This window comes from Chlorocebus sabaeus, chromosome 21, assembly GCF_047675955.1.
Source record: "Chlorocebus sabaeus isolate Y175 chromosome 21, mChlSab1.0.hap1, whole genome shotgun sequence".
In the NCBI taxonomy this organism is placed as follows: Eukaryota; Metazoa; Chordata; class Mammalia; order Primates; family Cercopithecidae; genus Chlorocebus; species Chlorocebus sabaeus.
Window position 1 is genome coordinate 24,037,702 of NC_132924.1, and position 13,987 is coordinate 24,051,688.

General features: G+C 36.9%; 1 protein-coding gene across 5 annotated transcripts in view; it reads right to left on the reverse strand.

The window, feature by feature from the left end:
* Positions 1 to 673: 673 nt before the first annotated feature.
* GPR141 (G protein-coupled receptor 141) overlaps positions 674 to 13,987 on the reverse strand; it is a 68,797-nt gene continuing 55,483 nt past the window's right edge. For all 5 annotated transcript variants that reach the window (XM_073008960.1, XM_073008956.1, XM_073008957.1 and 2 more), the window contains one exon: positions 674 to 6,530. In XM_073008960.1, the coding sequence (XP_072865061.1) occupies positions 5,599 to 6,516 (918 nt within the window). In that variant the 5' untranslated portion in view covers positions 6,517 to 6,530 and the 3' untranslated portion in view covers positions 674 to 5,598. The remainder of the gene's footprint in view (positions 6,531 to 13,987) is intronic.

A 13,987-nucleotide genomic window follows, 5' to 3' on the forward strand; every position in this document is an offset into this window, starting at 1 on the left:
TGGATTTTATTCTAAAAGGAAAGTTAGGATTCACCAGCAACTTGCCTCCTGGAAAGATAATTTGGCCTCAAGATAATCAAGTAGAGTTGCTCTCCTACCTGGGGAAGACCCTGGAGTTGGAGAAGCAATGGCTTTGAGATGATAAGCCATGAGATGGAGAGGAAAATCCGTCTCAAGTCCCTTTGTCTACCCAGGGGCATGCACAGTAGTTGCCTACTTAGAGAGTTCTTAGCCATGACATTTTAAACCAAAATCCAATAGGCATTGACTCCCATTTTCTGGCACTTAGGCTGTGAAGGAAAATAATACCTTTAACTGTTTTTCTTTCTTTTAGAGGTAAACATTTCTCTTGCCTGGCTCTTTTTGTACTAATTCTTTGTTCTTAATATTAAAAGCATTCTCCAAGGATATGTCCAGATGTGAAGTGTTTTCCATTTGCTTTCCCTATAGGTAGTTCCTTCATAGGAGGACTGAACTCTTTCTATGTCTCAGACTAGCTTTTTTCTTTCTAATATTTTAACTTTCTCCATCAGCTCAGTTCTTGCCTATTAAAGTGTCTAAATATATACACATATATATTTAGAAATGTTATATATATAACTACATATATATATGATATATATATCTTCTAATTTAAAAAATTGTTTATTGTGGTAAATATGCATGACATGAAATCAACCACTTAAGGCATTCTTAAGTGTACAGGTCAGTAGTGTGCCCCACTGTTAAGCACAATGCTATGAAAATAATGGAATTCTGAGAGGCAAAGGACAACTCAGAGAATGGGGTACCCAACTGGGCTGTGGTAAGAGGTGTGCTGTGTTATACAGAATTGAACATCACTGGAGAGGGGGCCTAGATGTCTTTCCAGACCCTCCTGAGGGTGCCAGAAGGCAGGTGTAGACTCTGGCAAGTGTCTACTCCTGACATGTAAGATGATGCTTTCCTGACAACAGAAGGGAAACTCTTCTGACTCTTCTAAATTCCGAGGGATTCTTTTCTTACTTGACTTAGGGATGAGCTGGAGATCTTTATCCAAAATCTCTGATCAGGTTGCCAGTGGTTACATTTTTGTAACCACACCCTGTCCTCCATGAGTTCTGTGGCCCAGATCAACAACAAAGGGCAGGAATCATTCATTGCTAATGACATAAACTATTAGGACAAACTGCAAATAAAACAAATCATGCTCTCCAGCACCTTCTTACCTCCTGTTCAAAACTGTCTTGTTTGTTTGCTGCCTCCATTGCCCTGTTTTTCAAGAGCAGTCCTGTTTGCTCAGAACTCCTGAGCAAGACTCCCACAAGCCCCTCCTGCTCTCAGCTAGCAGTTCTCAGACCTGGGTCTTAATTCCCCAGCAGCTCCTGCTGGGTCTTCAGATTCCCCTGGTTTCCAATCCCCATGGGTGTCCCTTGGCATGTTGCAATCTCTGGGCATTATCCCCGCAGTTCTGCCATCCCTATGCCCCTTTACCATGGAGCTCTCAGTACCAAGTATTTACAAAATGCTGTAGTTGGCCCCTATAACAAGAAGAGCTTCCTTGTTTCTGCCGCAATAGGTGTGAGAGTCTTTGGCCTCTGTCTGTCTCATAGAGGAGAGTGGACAAAATCTATCCAATCAAAGCTATGACAGCATCCCAAATTCTAACTTCACACCAAAAACCAGTGACTGAGAATGGATTGGTCCAATACCCTCCTTCAGAAAAACTGAATCTTAACCCAACAATTGCGTTTTCATGGCAGCTTCATTGAGGAGGATTTGGGGAGGCAGGAGGGATTCATTAGCATCTCTTGAATCACTTTACAAAAAGTTCATTTCACCTACAAGTGAAACAATCTTTTCATCCCGAATTTAAATGAAGCTGGGGAGGAAGGCAGCAGACTCAATGATCCTGTCACAGGAAAATTAAGGAATAAATAAGAGCATGTACTGTCCCTTTAAATGGGTGCCTGAAGAGATCCTTCTGCCTGGACCTCAAAAATTATTATGCCTGGGTTAAAAATCTGGTAGATATTTATCAAGAGCCAATCTGAGAGTGGTGAGGCTCAGAAAAAAATGTATTTTTCTCATTAAAAAAGAAAATACACATGTATATTTTCTTCACATTTTTCTAAAAGTTGCATTTAATTGCTTTAGAAACAAAAGAAGTAATTTAGAATTGAATGAAGATGAGGTAAGTATCTCAGAAACACAGAAATATTTTTCCTGTTTATAATGTTAAAATTTATAAATTTCCCTCTCATTTTGTCCCTTTGTGGTAATTTGGTGGTTCTCAGCTTTCTCAGACCCAATATTTTGCTTTTTATCACAAATATTTGATAATAGTTTTACCATTCTAAAATAAAACTTACAGATAATTTTACCATTTCGGAATGAAATGTATATGCTTTCTACACTAATAATGTAAACATACACATTATTTTTACATATAATGTTCTCACTGTAATATAAATGAGTAATGAAAAGAAAAGTTATCAATACTAGTATATAATTCAGTGTGTAAATGCTTAGGCCTCACCACATAAAGAGACAAAATGAGTGAGTCTGATGCTGACACCTGTATGTAATATCCCCTGAATACAACAGCTACAAATACTGCCTACAGGCATGTTGTGTCATATTTTAACGTCATAAATGGCATTGCTACTGACGTCATTTCCAAAGGACTGAACAACTCTTGGTAAAGTTCAGAGGAAACCAAAGTAAAATCTTTCTTCAATCCATGATAATTGCATTTCCAGAAAATTCAGAGAATTAAAGCTATACAAAAAAATACTATGTGTTTATGAAAACTGGGTAAAACCTGGTAACTGCTCTGATGGTTTTGTTTCACTTCATTAATATCTAATAAGGCATTCAAATAGAGAGCAAGGCCTGATAGTTCTTTATTGTACGGACAATTATGTGCAAGGCAGGATGTCTATTCCTTGGCTCCAACCACCAAATGCTAATACTAGCGCTCTCTTATAATGGTGATATCCAAAAATGGCCCTAGAGGCCAGTGTCACCCCCAATCCCACATGAGGTTCATTTCCGTATTGATTAAAGACAAAGAACAGGAAAACTAAAATTTTTCTATTTATTCCATAAATACTGATGAAAAAGATATTTTATATTATGAAATATTGCATTTCTATCTTTTGAGTAACATTTCTAATAAGCCCTTTATTATAATGTATGAAAATAACATAGTGTTATGTTAACATTATAACAGATTAATACAGAGATTAATTCTTTTGAATTGCCTGACCTCAACATATCTAAAATCTGGAAGAGAGTATGATATAATCTACAAGGTAATGAAATTCTAATGAATACTTTTAATTTAAATATTTTCTAAATTTCTTTTTTTTAACATATTTACAGGTATTATAAATTTTCTTAAAACTCTCAGGGATCTTAGTAATTGTCTTATGAATTTTATGGTTCAAAATGAGAAAGAAAAAATGTAAAAAATTAATGGGAAAAAAGGCAAGAAAGAAAATAAATATTACTTTTTTAAAAGGACATTTAAAAGAATATATAAAACAGAAAATATATGGAAAGAAGTCGTGTTTGAACTACGTTGCTCCTTCTGCTTCCTCAAATTAATTTCTGTGGCTCACTAATTTTAGCTGTCACAGAAATTCACAGAGGTATTTCTTATTCATCTGAGGAATCTGTGTATCCACAGAGTGATAATAAATTAAGAAAAACTTTTAAATCCTGAAGATATATCTTAATGAAAAAAAAGTTCCCTTAATTCACTATGTTATTCTATTCATGTTACTAATTACTCTAGGTTTTCTGAAGCATTAAATATGAAACTGGATCAGATCCTGGGAAAATTTTAAGGAGATAAAACATTGAAGATAGTAGAGTATGGGCAGGAGGTAAAAAAACCCAAAAAGCAAAAATCCACAAGCCAATGTATCAACCTAGCCAGTAATGGAAGTTCTTGAAATAAAGTCAGTTTAACATGTCACATGTCACAAGGCATTAATACAATTTTACAGGAAGAAACTCAGAATTTGGAAAGAAAATCCAAATTATTTTATTATTATTACTTTAAACTTTTATTTTAAGTTCAGGGGTACATGTGCAGGTTTGTTACATATGTAAACATATGTCATGGGAGTTTGTTATACAGATTATTTCATCCTAAAGTATTAAACCTAGTACCCATTAGTTATTTTTCCTATATTTTAAAGGATTATACTTTTATTACTTTCGAGTACATTTATTTATCCATCCTTCAAATATTCAGAAAACCTTCTTCATGCAACCTAATCTCACAGAGTCTAAATTAATGGTTTTGCTATATACTTCTCAAAAGTTCTCTTTTAAAAACATAGTTTTCATTTATTTAAAAATATATAATTTTAACCTGGAAACCATCATTCTCAACAAACTAACACAAGAACAGAAAACCAAACACTGCATGTTCTCATTCATAAGTGGGAGTCGAACAATGAGAACATATGGACACAGGGAGGGGAACATCACACACCGGGGCCTGTCCAGGGGTGAGGGGCTAGAGGAGGGGGAGCATTAGGAGAAATACCTAATGTAGATGGGTTGATAGGTGCAGCAAACCACCATGGCACATGTAAACCTATGTAACAAATCTGCACATTCTGCACATGTACCCCAGAACTTAAGGTACAATTTAAAATATATATCTATAATTTTAACGGTGGAAGGGAGCTCTAAAGATTTCAGTATAACTTTCTGTCCCCCCTAAAAATCTTAATTAACTGTGGCCCAGGACATCTAGAAATTCTCTCAAAAAACAGAAGAGAAAAAAATTTTAATCACTTCCCTTGGGAACTCATTTTAATGCCTACCAGCACATTGGTCAAGAATATTTTCTAAATTACAGTTTCACCATTATGTAGATATGTCCAGTAAGCTTTTAAATGATTTTTGAAGCAACAGTGCAATTGGTGATATTGAGGAAATTGATCCCCATGTCGTGAAATGACCTTTCACAGGACAAATCTAGAAAACCTTGTTAAAACAGAAGGCCACGCATTCTTTGTCTCTTGATTTCTAGACAGATGACTTCCCACCAGAGTTATGATACCCTAGAAAAATTTTTAACTATTCTCTCCCCTTATCAGTTTTCATCAGGGTGTGAGATGAATGGGACATCTAACCTGGTTAGCCAAGGAGAGTTTATGTCTTTGGAGCTGGGTGGTGGTCAGGATTTACTTACCTAAGATGAAGTGGGATGAAAAGAACTAAAGGGCCGAGTTCAGTCCAAAACCTAAGAAAAGATCATGCTTCAAACAGAGGAAATTAGAATGAGCTAATGAAACTCTAAAATTCTTAAGACCTATGTTGCTTTAATGGGCCAATCAGACATTCTGTATTGGAAAATAATGTAATATTGCAACTCCAGGTGGAATCAACATCACTGGTCTTTGTATGGGCATCACTCAGAGATGGCAGGGATCCCATAAGGACTACAATGAAGGCTCTGACATTTTATAGTTCTTTCGTTTTGTGTAGATCAAGGCATGGTTTTGATTAAGTAATGAAATACCATTCTTACCTCACCATACCGATTTTTATTCCCAATATAAAGGAAGCAAATATGAATACTGTAGTTTGTGGCTAACGGCACAAAACACAATTCCATAAGTCAATTATCTTTTGCTTAAACCAATGGCTTCCTCCAAAGACAAAGAGAAGCAAATCATAGCAGCTAATCGCTGTTACACTCAAGAAGATTTCGTTATAAAATGCAATCTTGCTGTTACAGGTATTGGAGTGCGTCACAACATTCAGGTAATAGATCCTAAAGAACTGGTAGGGAAGGAAACAAACAAGAATGACCCCTATAAAAAATAGGTTTTTCAGCTGAGCCCAGAACTCCTGGTGGGATAGTAAGGAGTGGCGTAGCTTCTGCACCATCAACATAATGATGAAGACCTGGAAGACCAAGAGAATCACAGCAATGGCTATGACAAAAATGACTATCATGTAGTTGATGACTTTCACATACGTGTAAGCAAGCTCTTTGTGAAATTTAAAACAGTGCTTCTCATTGTATTCCTCGTGAATTCCATACCGGGAGACAACCAGGGGTACCACAATGACAATCACCAGCGTCCACAGGCCAGCACTGGCAGCCACAGCATGCAGTTTTCTGTAGAATTCCACTTTGTCTTTGCGCTTGAAGAAGATGAGGTACCTGGTGACCAGGATCACCACATAGAACAGGAATGTGAGATACATGTGGATGTGCAGCATGGCACTCACGAATTTGCAGAAGGGCAGCCCAAATATCCAAGTCTCCTTGATGAGGTAGGTCAAGCGAAATGGCACTGTCAGCAGAAAAACGCTGTGGACCACCACCAAGTTAATGACTGCCATGGTGGTCACTGACCGGGTGTTCATTTTCACCAGCAGGAACAGAATGGAAATGACACCCACCAGCCCTCCAATGAGCACTATGAAGTAGAGGCTGATTAAGTGGGATGTCACTAAAGGATCGCAAGAGGAATTCCTGGAGGTATTGTGGCCAGGCATACTTGGGAAGTCACCTGGAGGAGACAAAGCACCAGAGTAACTGACAAGCTTTCAGAACTTTGTTCCTATCTCTTTTCTAGCACTGACAATGTGACTTTGTCATTTATCTCCTTACATGGTATAAACTTTACATGCTTTAAGAATGAAGATTATGTCCTATGAATGTTTGCATATCCTAAACCTAAAGCACAGTAAGCCATTGAATCTTACTCTTTAATAGGAATAAAAATCGAATTTTAATCTTCAAGTGGCCCCCCAGAGATGTGTATGTAGATAAGACAATTTATGTAAAACTTCAGGAGGATTGCAGACCATCTGGAGCTGATACTTGGATACTAGTACTACAGTAACCCTTTAAAAAGTTGTAAGATGGATAGAAAGATTAACAGATTCATGAAGTATACAATTTTTTTTTCTTATGGGCATGATTGCAATTCTCTAATTCTTTCTTACTTATTAGCAAATAACCCAAGAATATTCATACTTAATTCATTTAGAATATGATTAATTTGACCAAAAATATCACCTAAGTCAAGGCAGCAGCAAGCAATAGGAAGGTTTACCTGAATTTCTCATTATAATTATGTTATCATCCAGCAGTGAGGCCTTGCTAAGCCTTCCCACGGGCCCCACTGAAAATATAGAATGTCTTCCAATCTCTCATCTACTCTCAAAGGCCTTGAAAATTCATGACAGAGCCATTGTCATTTATCCCCTGGACTCCTGAAAGATCCGCTCCACAAATACTCTCAGTCAGTCCTTTCTAATTCATTCTCCATATTCTTATTCATTGCTTATTATAAAAGATTTAGTAATCTTTTAATTTCATGGGAAAGTCATGTCAGTTTCCTATCTAAATCCCTTCAATGGCTTCCCATCTCTTTCAAGATAAAGATGGATAGCCTTACATGTCTGGAATGTTCTGGGTTATAGTGGCAAAATCTGATCCCTTGAGACAAGATTCAAGCAATAATCAAGAGATGAAATTGGCAGGCTTTAATGGCTGTGATATGGGGAAATGAGGCAAAATGAAGTGTCTTGATACTCTCAGATTTTTGACTTGAACAATTGTGTTATTAGAGGTATGTCTACTGACACCAGGGAGACTAAGATTTGAGAAAGAACAGTAATTGCATTATGCACTCAATCCCTGACCTTTGTAACACATATGCAATTATTCTTATTCATTTATTGAGTGTCTCTTTGTATAATGGAATATTACCCAGCGGTAAAACGAACCAACTTCTGATATACACAATACTGATGAATCTCAAACACATTACACTAAATCATGTATTCTCAATGGGGTGACAGCACCTTGTAGGGGGCAAAACATTTTGAGCTGTGAAAAAAAAAATCTTACTCTGTATAAAGCACAGGTGTATACACAGTACATAGACATATAGATATATCTGTGGTAGCAAAATTTCATTAAGTGGGGAGAGACAATTAGGGGAAAATACTCATTAGACGGACCATAACAAACACAAAAAGTTGAGAAACATTACTAAATAAAAGGTACCAGCCACCAAGATTATATATTGTATGATATCTTTTTCTAGAAAAAGCAAAACTAATGTGACAAAAAGCAAATCAGTTAGCCCAAGGTCCAGGTTGTCGGGGAAAGGATTAGTTTCTGTTTTATATCATGTTGGTTACCATTGTAGTTATTCGCCGAAGCTCATGGAATTGTATACTTAAAATTGATTATTTTTATCGCATATAACGAATACCTCAATGAAACTTAAAAAAAAAAAAAAGATAATAATAACCCAACTTCAGGGAGCCTTCTGCATTTGTGGGCATGGAATACAATTTCAAGGAACTGTGACTCACTTAACAGAACATTATTTTTTTGTTGGCTCTGCAACAGCTGTCTCGTGTTACACTGTGTATTTCATCTGTAGGCTGAAATCTCTCTACTTGCCTTTTATTTTCCCCTGTAGAAAAGTAGTTTTATCAAGGAGACATGAAATTATATTGTGTTCACATGTGAGTGAAGTATGAATGTGCCACCATAAGTTCTGCTCACCATTTCCTTTGGCTATTGGCCTAGTAGGATTGACTCCTAATCGAAGAAAGTAAAGTAAGTAAGCACATCACTTGTCCCAAGTCCTCTTTCTTTTTATAAACTGCCATGATCGTTGCCAGATAACAGAAACACATGTTAAATATCTTCCATGTTTCAGGACTACACTACATCCTTGCCTGTACTTTGTCTTATTTAATTTAACCCTTACAACAGTTCTATGAACTGTGTAATGTATTATTATACTGAATTTTAGATGACAAAACTGAGCCCTAGTAGGATAAGTCATTTGACCAAGGTGTCCAAAGCACATACACACTCCCCAAAACTTTATTATACATTACAGAGAAGCATTGTGAATCTCCTAAGTCCTAGTTTCTAAATTGTAATACAAGAAGGAAAGGAGGCCACGGAAATTTGGTTCTACTCACATGGTTGTATGCCAATATATCTTGAAAGGTGCTTTTCTCTCTTTTTGATATCTTACTTTCCCATTCCCTTTACTTGGCTTATAGTCAATCCCATATGTTAGTTCACTCAATATCCACCGGAACCTTTTCTGGACTGCTTTTCTGTACAGACTTTTTGCATCTACAGTGCTTGTATGTGCCTTAGTTTCTGCTAGTCTGTTGCACTATTGCAACACTTGGAGGCAAAAGTGAAGCAAATGAGGGATGTCAATGTGCAGAGAGATTAGACCAGAGGTGTCTAATCTTTTGGCTTCCTTGGGCCACATTGGGGAAGAAGAAGAATTTTCTTGGGCCGTATAAAAAATACACCAACAATAACTAATGAGCTAAAAAAAAAAAAAGTTTAAAAAAAATCTCATAATGTTCTAAGACAGTTTACAAATTTGTGTTGGGCTATATTCAAAGCTGTCCTGGACTGCATGTGGCCCATGGGCCGCAAGTTGGATAACCTTGGATTAGACCATTTGACAAGACAGAGGTAGATTTATCTGGTTTCTCTAGGACTGTTATAATAGAATCCTGGATTTCAAATACTAATATGATACATTACACATAATTTCAATCACATTTTACATTAAATATAAATAGATTAAACAGTCCAATTAAAAAATAAATGTTGTTACACTGAATTAAAGAAACAGGATCCAGCTATATGGGTTTTAAGAAAGACATTATAAATACAGGAATTATAATAAAAGTGATATATTCATTATGAAATGTCCTCTTTGTTTCAAATAATGATTCTTCTTTGAGATCAACTTTTGACACACTCAAGCTTTTTTGTTTATTGTGTGCACTTTATATGTTTTCCCTTTTTCTTGCAATCTTTATGATTACTACCTTTAAAATGTGTGTTTTGTAAATAGAAATTTTGACTCTTCCTTAAAATGTTATAAATTCAGAGCATTTTAATTCCATTTACACACTCCCTTCTTCTCTTATAGTTTTCATACTTTTTATTTCTATATATCTAATTAAACCCCACACAATATTATTGTATTGTATCATTAACATTCAATCCCTAGTCATTTATTTTTGTCCATTTAGTTTTCTTAACCATTGATTTTTATGTCTTCTTGAATTTCTGTGTTTCCATTGGATATAACTTTCCTTCTGCTGAAGAACTCCATTTTAAATTTCTTTCAGTACAGATTTCTTACGGATAAATTCTCTCAGCTTTTGTATGTGTGTGTCTGAAAATGTTTTCATTTCATCTTTATTTTTAGGATATATTTGCAAGCCATAAAAGCCAAGGTTGGCATTTCCTTTCAGTACTTTAAAGATGTTATTACATTGTCTCCTGCCTTTCATCATTGAGGCTTCAGTTGTCAATATTGCCATTGCTTCTATTAAGGTTGCATGTCTTTTTCTTTCCTTCTTTCTTTTTAAGAAAGATATTTTTGCTCTTTTGCCTGTGTCGGTTTTTTTTTCTTCTTCTTTGTTTATACTGTTCGGGGTTCTTAAATTTATAGGTTAATGTCTTTGTCACTTTTGGAAAATAATCAGTTTTACCCCTCCAAATATTGCTTTGTACCAATCTGTTATCTCCTCTTAAAGTTCAATTGTAGTTATGTTAGACATTTTAACTGCTTCCCTTCTGTCTCTACTTTTTTTCTGAATTTTATATACATTTCATCCATCTCTTCTTCCCTTTCTCCATTTGGATATATCTTTTTTTTTTTTTTTTTAAAGAACCTTGCTCTGTCACCCAGGCTGGAGTGCAGTGGCACGATCTCGGCTCACTGCAACCTCTGCCTCCCAGGTTCAAGCAATTATCCTGTCTCAGCCTCCTGAGTAACTGGGATTACAGGTCTCCATCACCACGCCCAGCTAATGTTTGTATTTTCAGTAGAGACGGTTTTCACCATGTTGGTCAGGCTGGTCTCAAACTTCTGACCTCAAGTGATCCACCCGCCTCAACCTCCCAAAGTGCTGAGATTATAGGCATGAACCATCATGCCCAGTCTGGATATATTCTTGTTCAGTGCTTTTATCTTTGGTTGTTTCTATTCTGCTGTTAAACCAACTATAGTTCTTCATATCAGATATGTAATACTTTAGTTCTATGCTGTGTCAGTCTTATACATTCTACATTCTACTTTGTGAAATTTTCTCATCTATTTCATTTTCTTCACCTTTTCCTTTAATTTTAATTTCTTAAATACTTTAACCATAGTTATTTCAAAAGGCTCGTCAAGAACATTTGTAGATATATTTCTATTATCTCTTTTTTCCTCTTGGTTTTCCATTATGTAATCTTATCCTTTGATATGTCTAGTAATTTACTAATAAGTTCTGTATATTTTTCTTAGAAAAGGTAGTGGTTCCAAGTAATGTTCTTTTTCTTGAGAGGGGTCATCCTTTCCACCACTATACTAACATTATTTTCAGTCAAGCCTTGTTTGCAGTTCTAGTAAGGCTTAGTGTACTTCTGGGTCTCCTTAGCCCCTTTTGTAATTTCAGCTACAGTCAACAGTCTTATCTCTGACCTCTTTTTCTGATGAATCTGGCCTGACTTCAAATCCTGGTCTTACAAAACTGCTGACATTGTTGCTATATTTTTCACATGTTTTAAGGCTTAGGATTTTAGTCTCCCATCTCCCCAAAGTCCCAGAATTCATCAAAATGTCTTCATGCATTGGTGAAGAATTTGAATTCTCAGCTCTGAAAAAGCTACTGTGGTGAACGAAGTTGCTTTGAGCTTTTTCTCTCCTTGGGAGTTACGACCTCTTCACTAATTGCCTCAACTGTGCTCCACTGTCTTCAAGCAAATAACTTCGGTATTTTACTTTATTTGATTTCTTGGATTATTCCTGGCAGGAGCGCTAACCAGTTGATCAACCTTCCATCCTATGAAGATGCAGAAGCTAATGCAATTTTTAATGTTTCAGTGGTGCAATAAATTCTTATAGTCTGGAAATTAATGGAATTAACAAGAGAAAGGTAACTTCCTCCCCAACATATAAAGATTAGTTCCGTTTTATAAATTTATATTCTTTTATTTTTTTTTTATTTTTTTTTTGAGACGGAGTCTTGCTCTGTCGCCCAGGCTGGAGTGCAGTGGCCAGATCTCGGCTCACTGCAAGCTCCGCCTCCCGGGTTCACGCCATTCTCCTGCCTCAGCCTCCCGAGTAGCTGGGACTACAGGCACCCGCCACCTCGCCCGGCTAGTTTTTTTTGTAATATTTAGTAGAGACGGGGTTTCACCGTGTTAGCCAGGATGGTCTCGATCTCCTGACCTCGTGATCCACCCGTCTCCGCCTCCCAAAGTGCTGGGATTACAGGCTTGAGTCACCGCGCCCGGCTATAAATTTATATTCTGATGTAAATATGTTATAGTACTGTTATTTGTACATTTTAAAGTGCGTCATCGAATCCCGGCTTACAGCACCCACACTCCATAACACCTTACCTTCACTGAATGCCTCAAGCTCTTTCTTGCCTTAGCACCAACACTTCTTCTCTCCCCTCCCCACCCATCTACTAATCCTTCAGGTCTTAACTCTATTATCAGTTCTTTAGGAAAGTTTTCTCTGACTCCCATACTAGATAAGATCTACTTGGCCTTCTCTTTCAGAAGATAAGTCAGAGAACTCCTACACTACATGAGATCTACCTGACTTTCTCTTTTCTCCTCTTCTGAAAAGAATCACCTCTACAAGGGTGATTAAATAATCACTTGGGTAAATGGGTGCTGGTTGCTGGTATCTTCCCTCTTCCCCCCAGATTATAAGCTCCTAAGCTCCACAAGGACAAGGACTGTGCATGTTTTTATTATTTTCCACTCTTAGATCCATAGCAATAGCCAATACATAGAATATAGTCTCTAAATATGAAGTAGAATAATTAAATATTCATAACATGTAGCTAACAGAACAGTGCATTACTTCAATTCTTACTTCTGCTACTGTTTGCAGTGTTACTGTGAACAAACTACTTAACCTCTCTGAGGCTTATTTCTCTCACCTAAAATGTGGATAAGCCCTACCTACCTCATATAGCCATTATGAGACAAACTAGATAATTTATGCCAAATTAAAACAATATACAACATAATTAATATTGATTAATTGAGTAATTAATTAGTTGGGACAGTCTCGTTCTGTTGCCCAGGCTGGAGTGCAGTGGCATTATCATGGTTCACTGCAGCCTCGATCTCCTGTTCGCAAGTGATCCTCCCACCTCAGCCTTCCCAGTAGCTAGGACTATAGATGTGGACCACCACGCCCGGCCTAATTTTTGTATTTTTTGTAGAGACAAGGTTTCACCATGTTGCCCAGGCTGGTCTCAAACTCGTAGGCTCAAGAAATCCACTTGCCTTGACCTCCCAAAATGTTGGGATTACAGGCATGAGCCACCATACTTGACCAATATTGATTAATGTATGAGATAAATATCCAACATGTGAAGTGGAAAACATCTTCTAGGAATATTTTAAACATCATCTTGTGGCTGCAAAATTCCTGCAAACTTCTGTTTTTCTGAGGGGTCTATCAAGTTGGCAATAACTGGAATGGTAACTATCAGGGATGCTAATCCTAGCAATACTTTTCCTTTTTTTTCTTTTTTTCTTTTCTTTTCTTCTCCTTTTTTTTTTTTTTTTTTTTTTTTTTTTTTTTTTTTTTTTTTTTTTTTTGAGACGGAGTCTCACTCTGTCACCAGACCGGAGTGCAGTGGTGGGATCTCATCTCACTGCAACCTCCACCTCCCAGGTTCAAGTGATTCTCCTGCCTCATCCTCCCGAGTAGCTGGGATTATAGGTGCCTGCCACCATGCCTGGCTAATTTTTTGTATTTTTAGTAGAGACAGAGTTTCACCATTTTGGCCAGGCTCGTCTTGAACTCCTGACAGGTCATCCACCCTCCTCGGCCTCCCAAAGTGCTGGGATTACAAGCGTGAGCCACTGTGCCTGGCCACAATACTTTTCTGTGGCCTTCCTCATCCATGTCCCTGCTCCATTTGCTGGGACAAG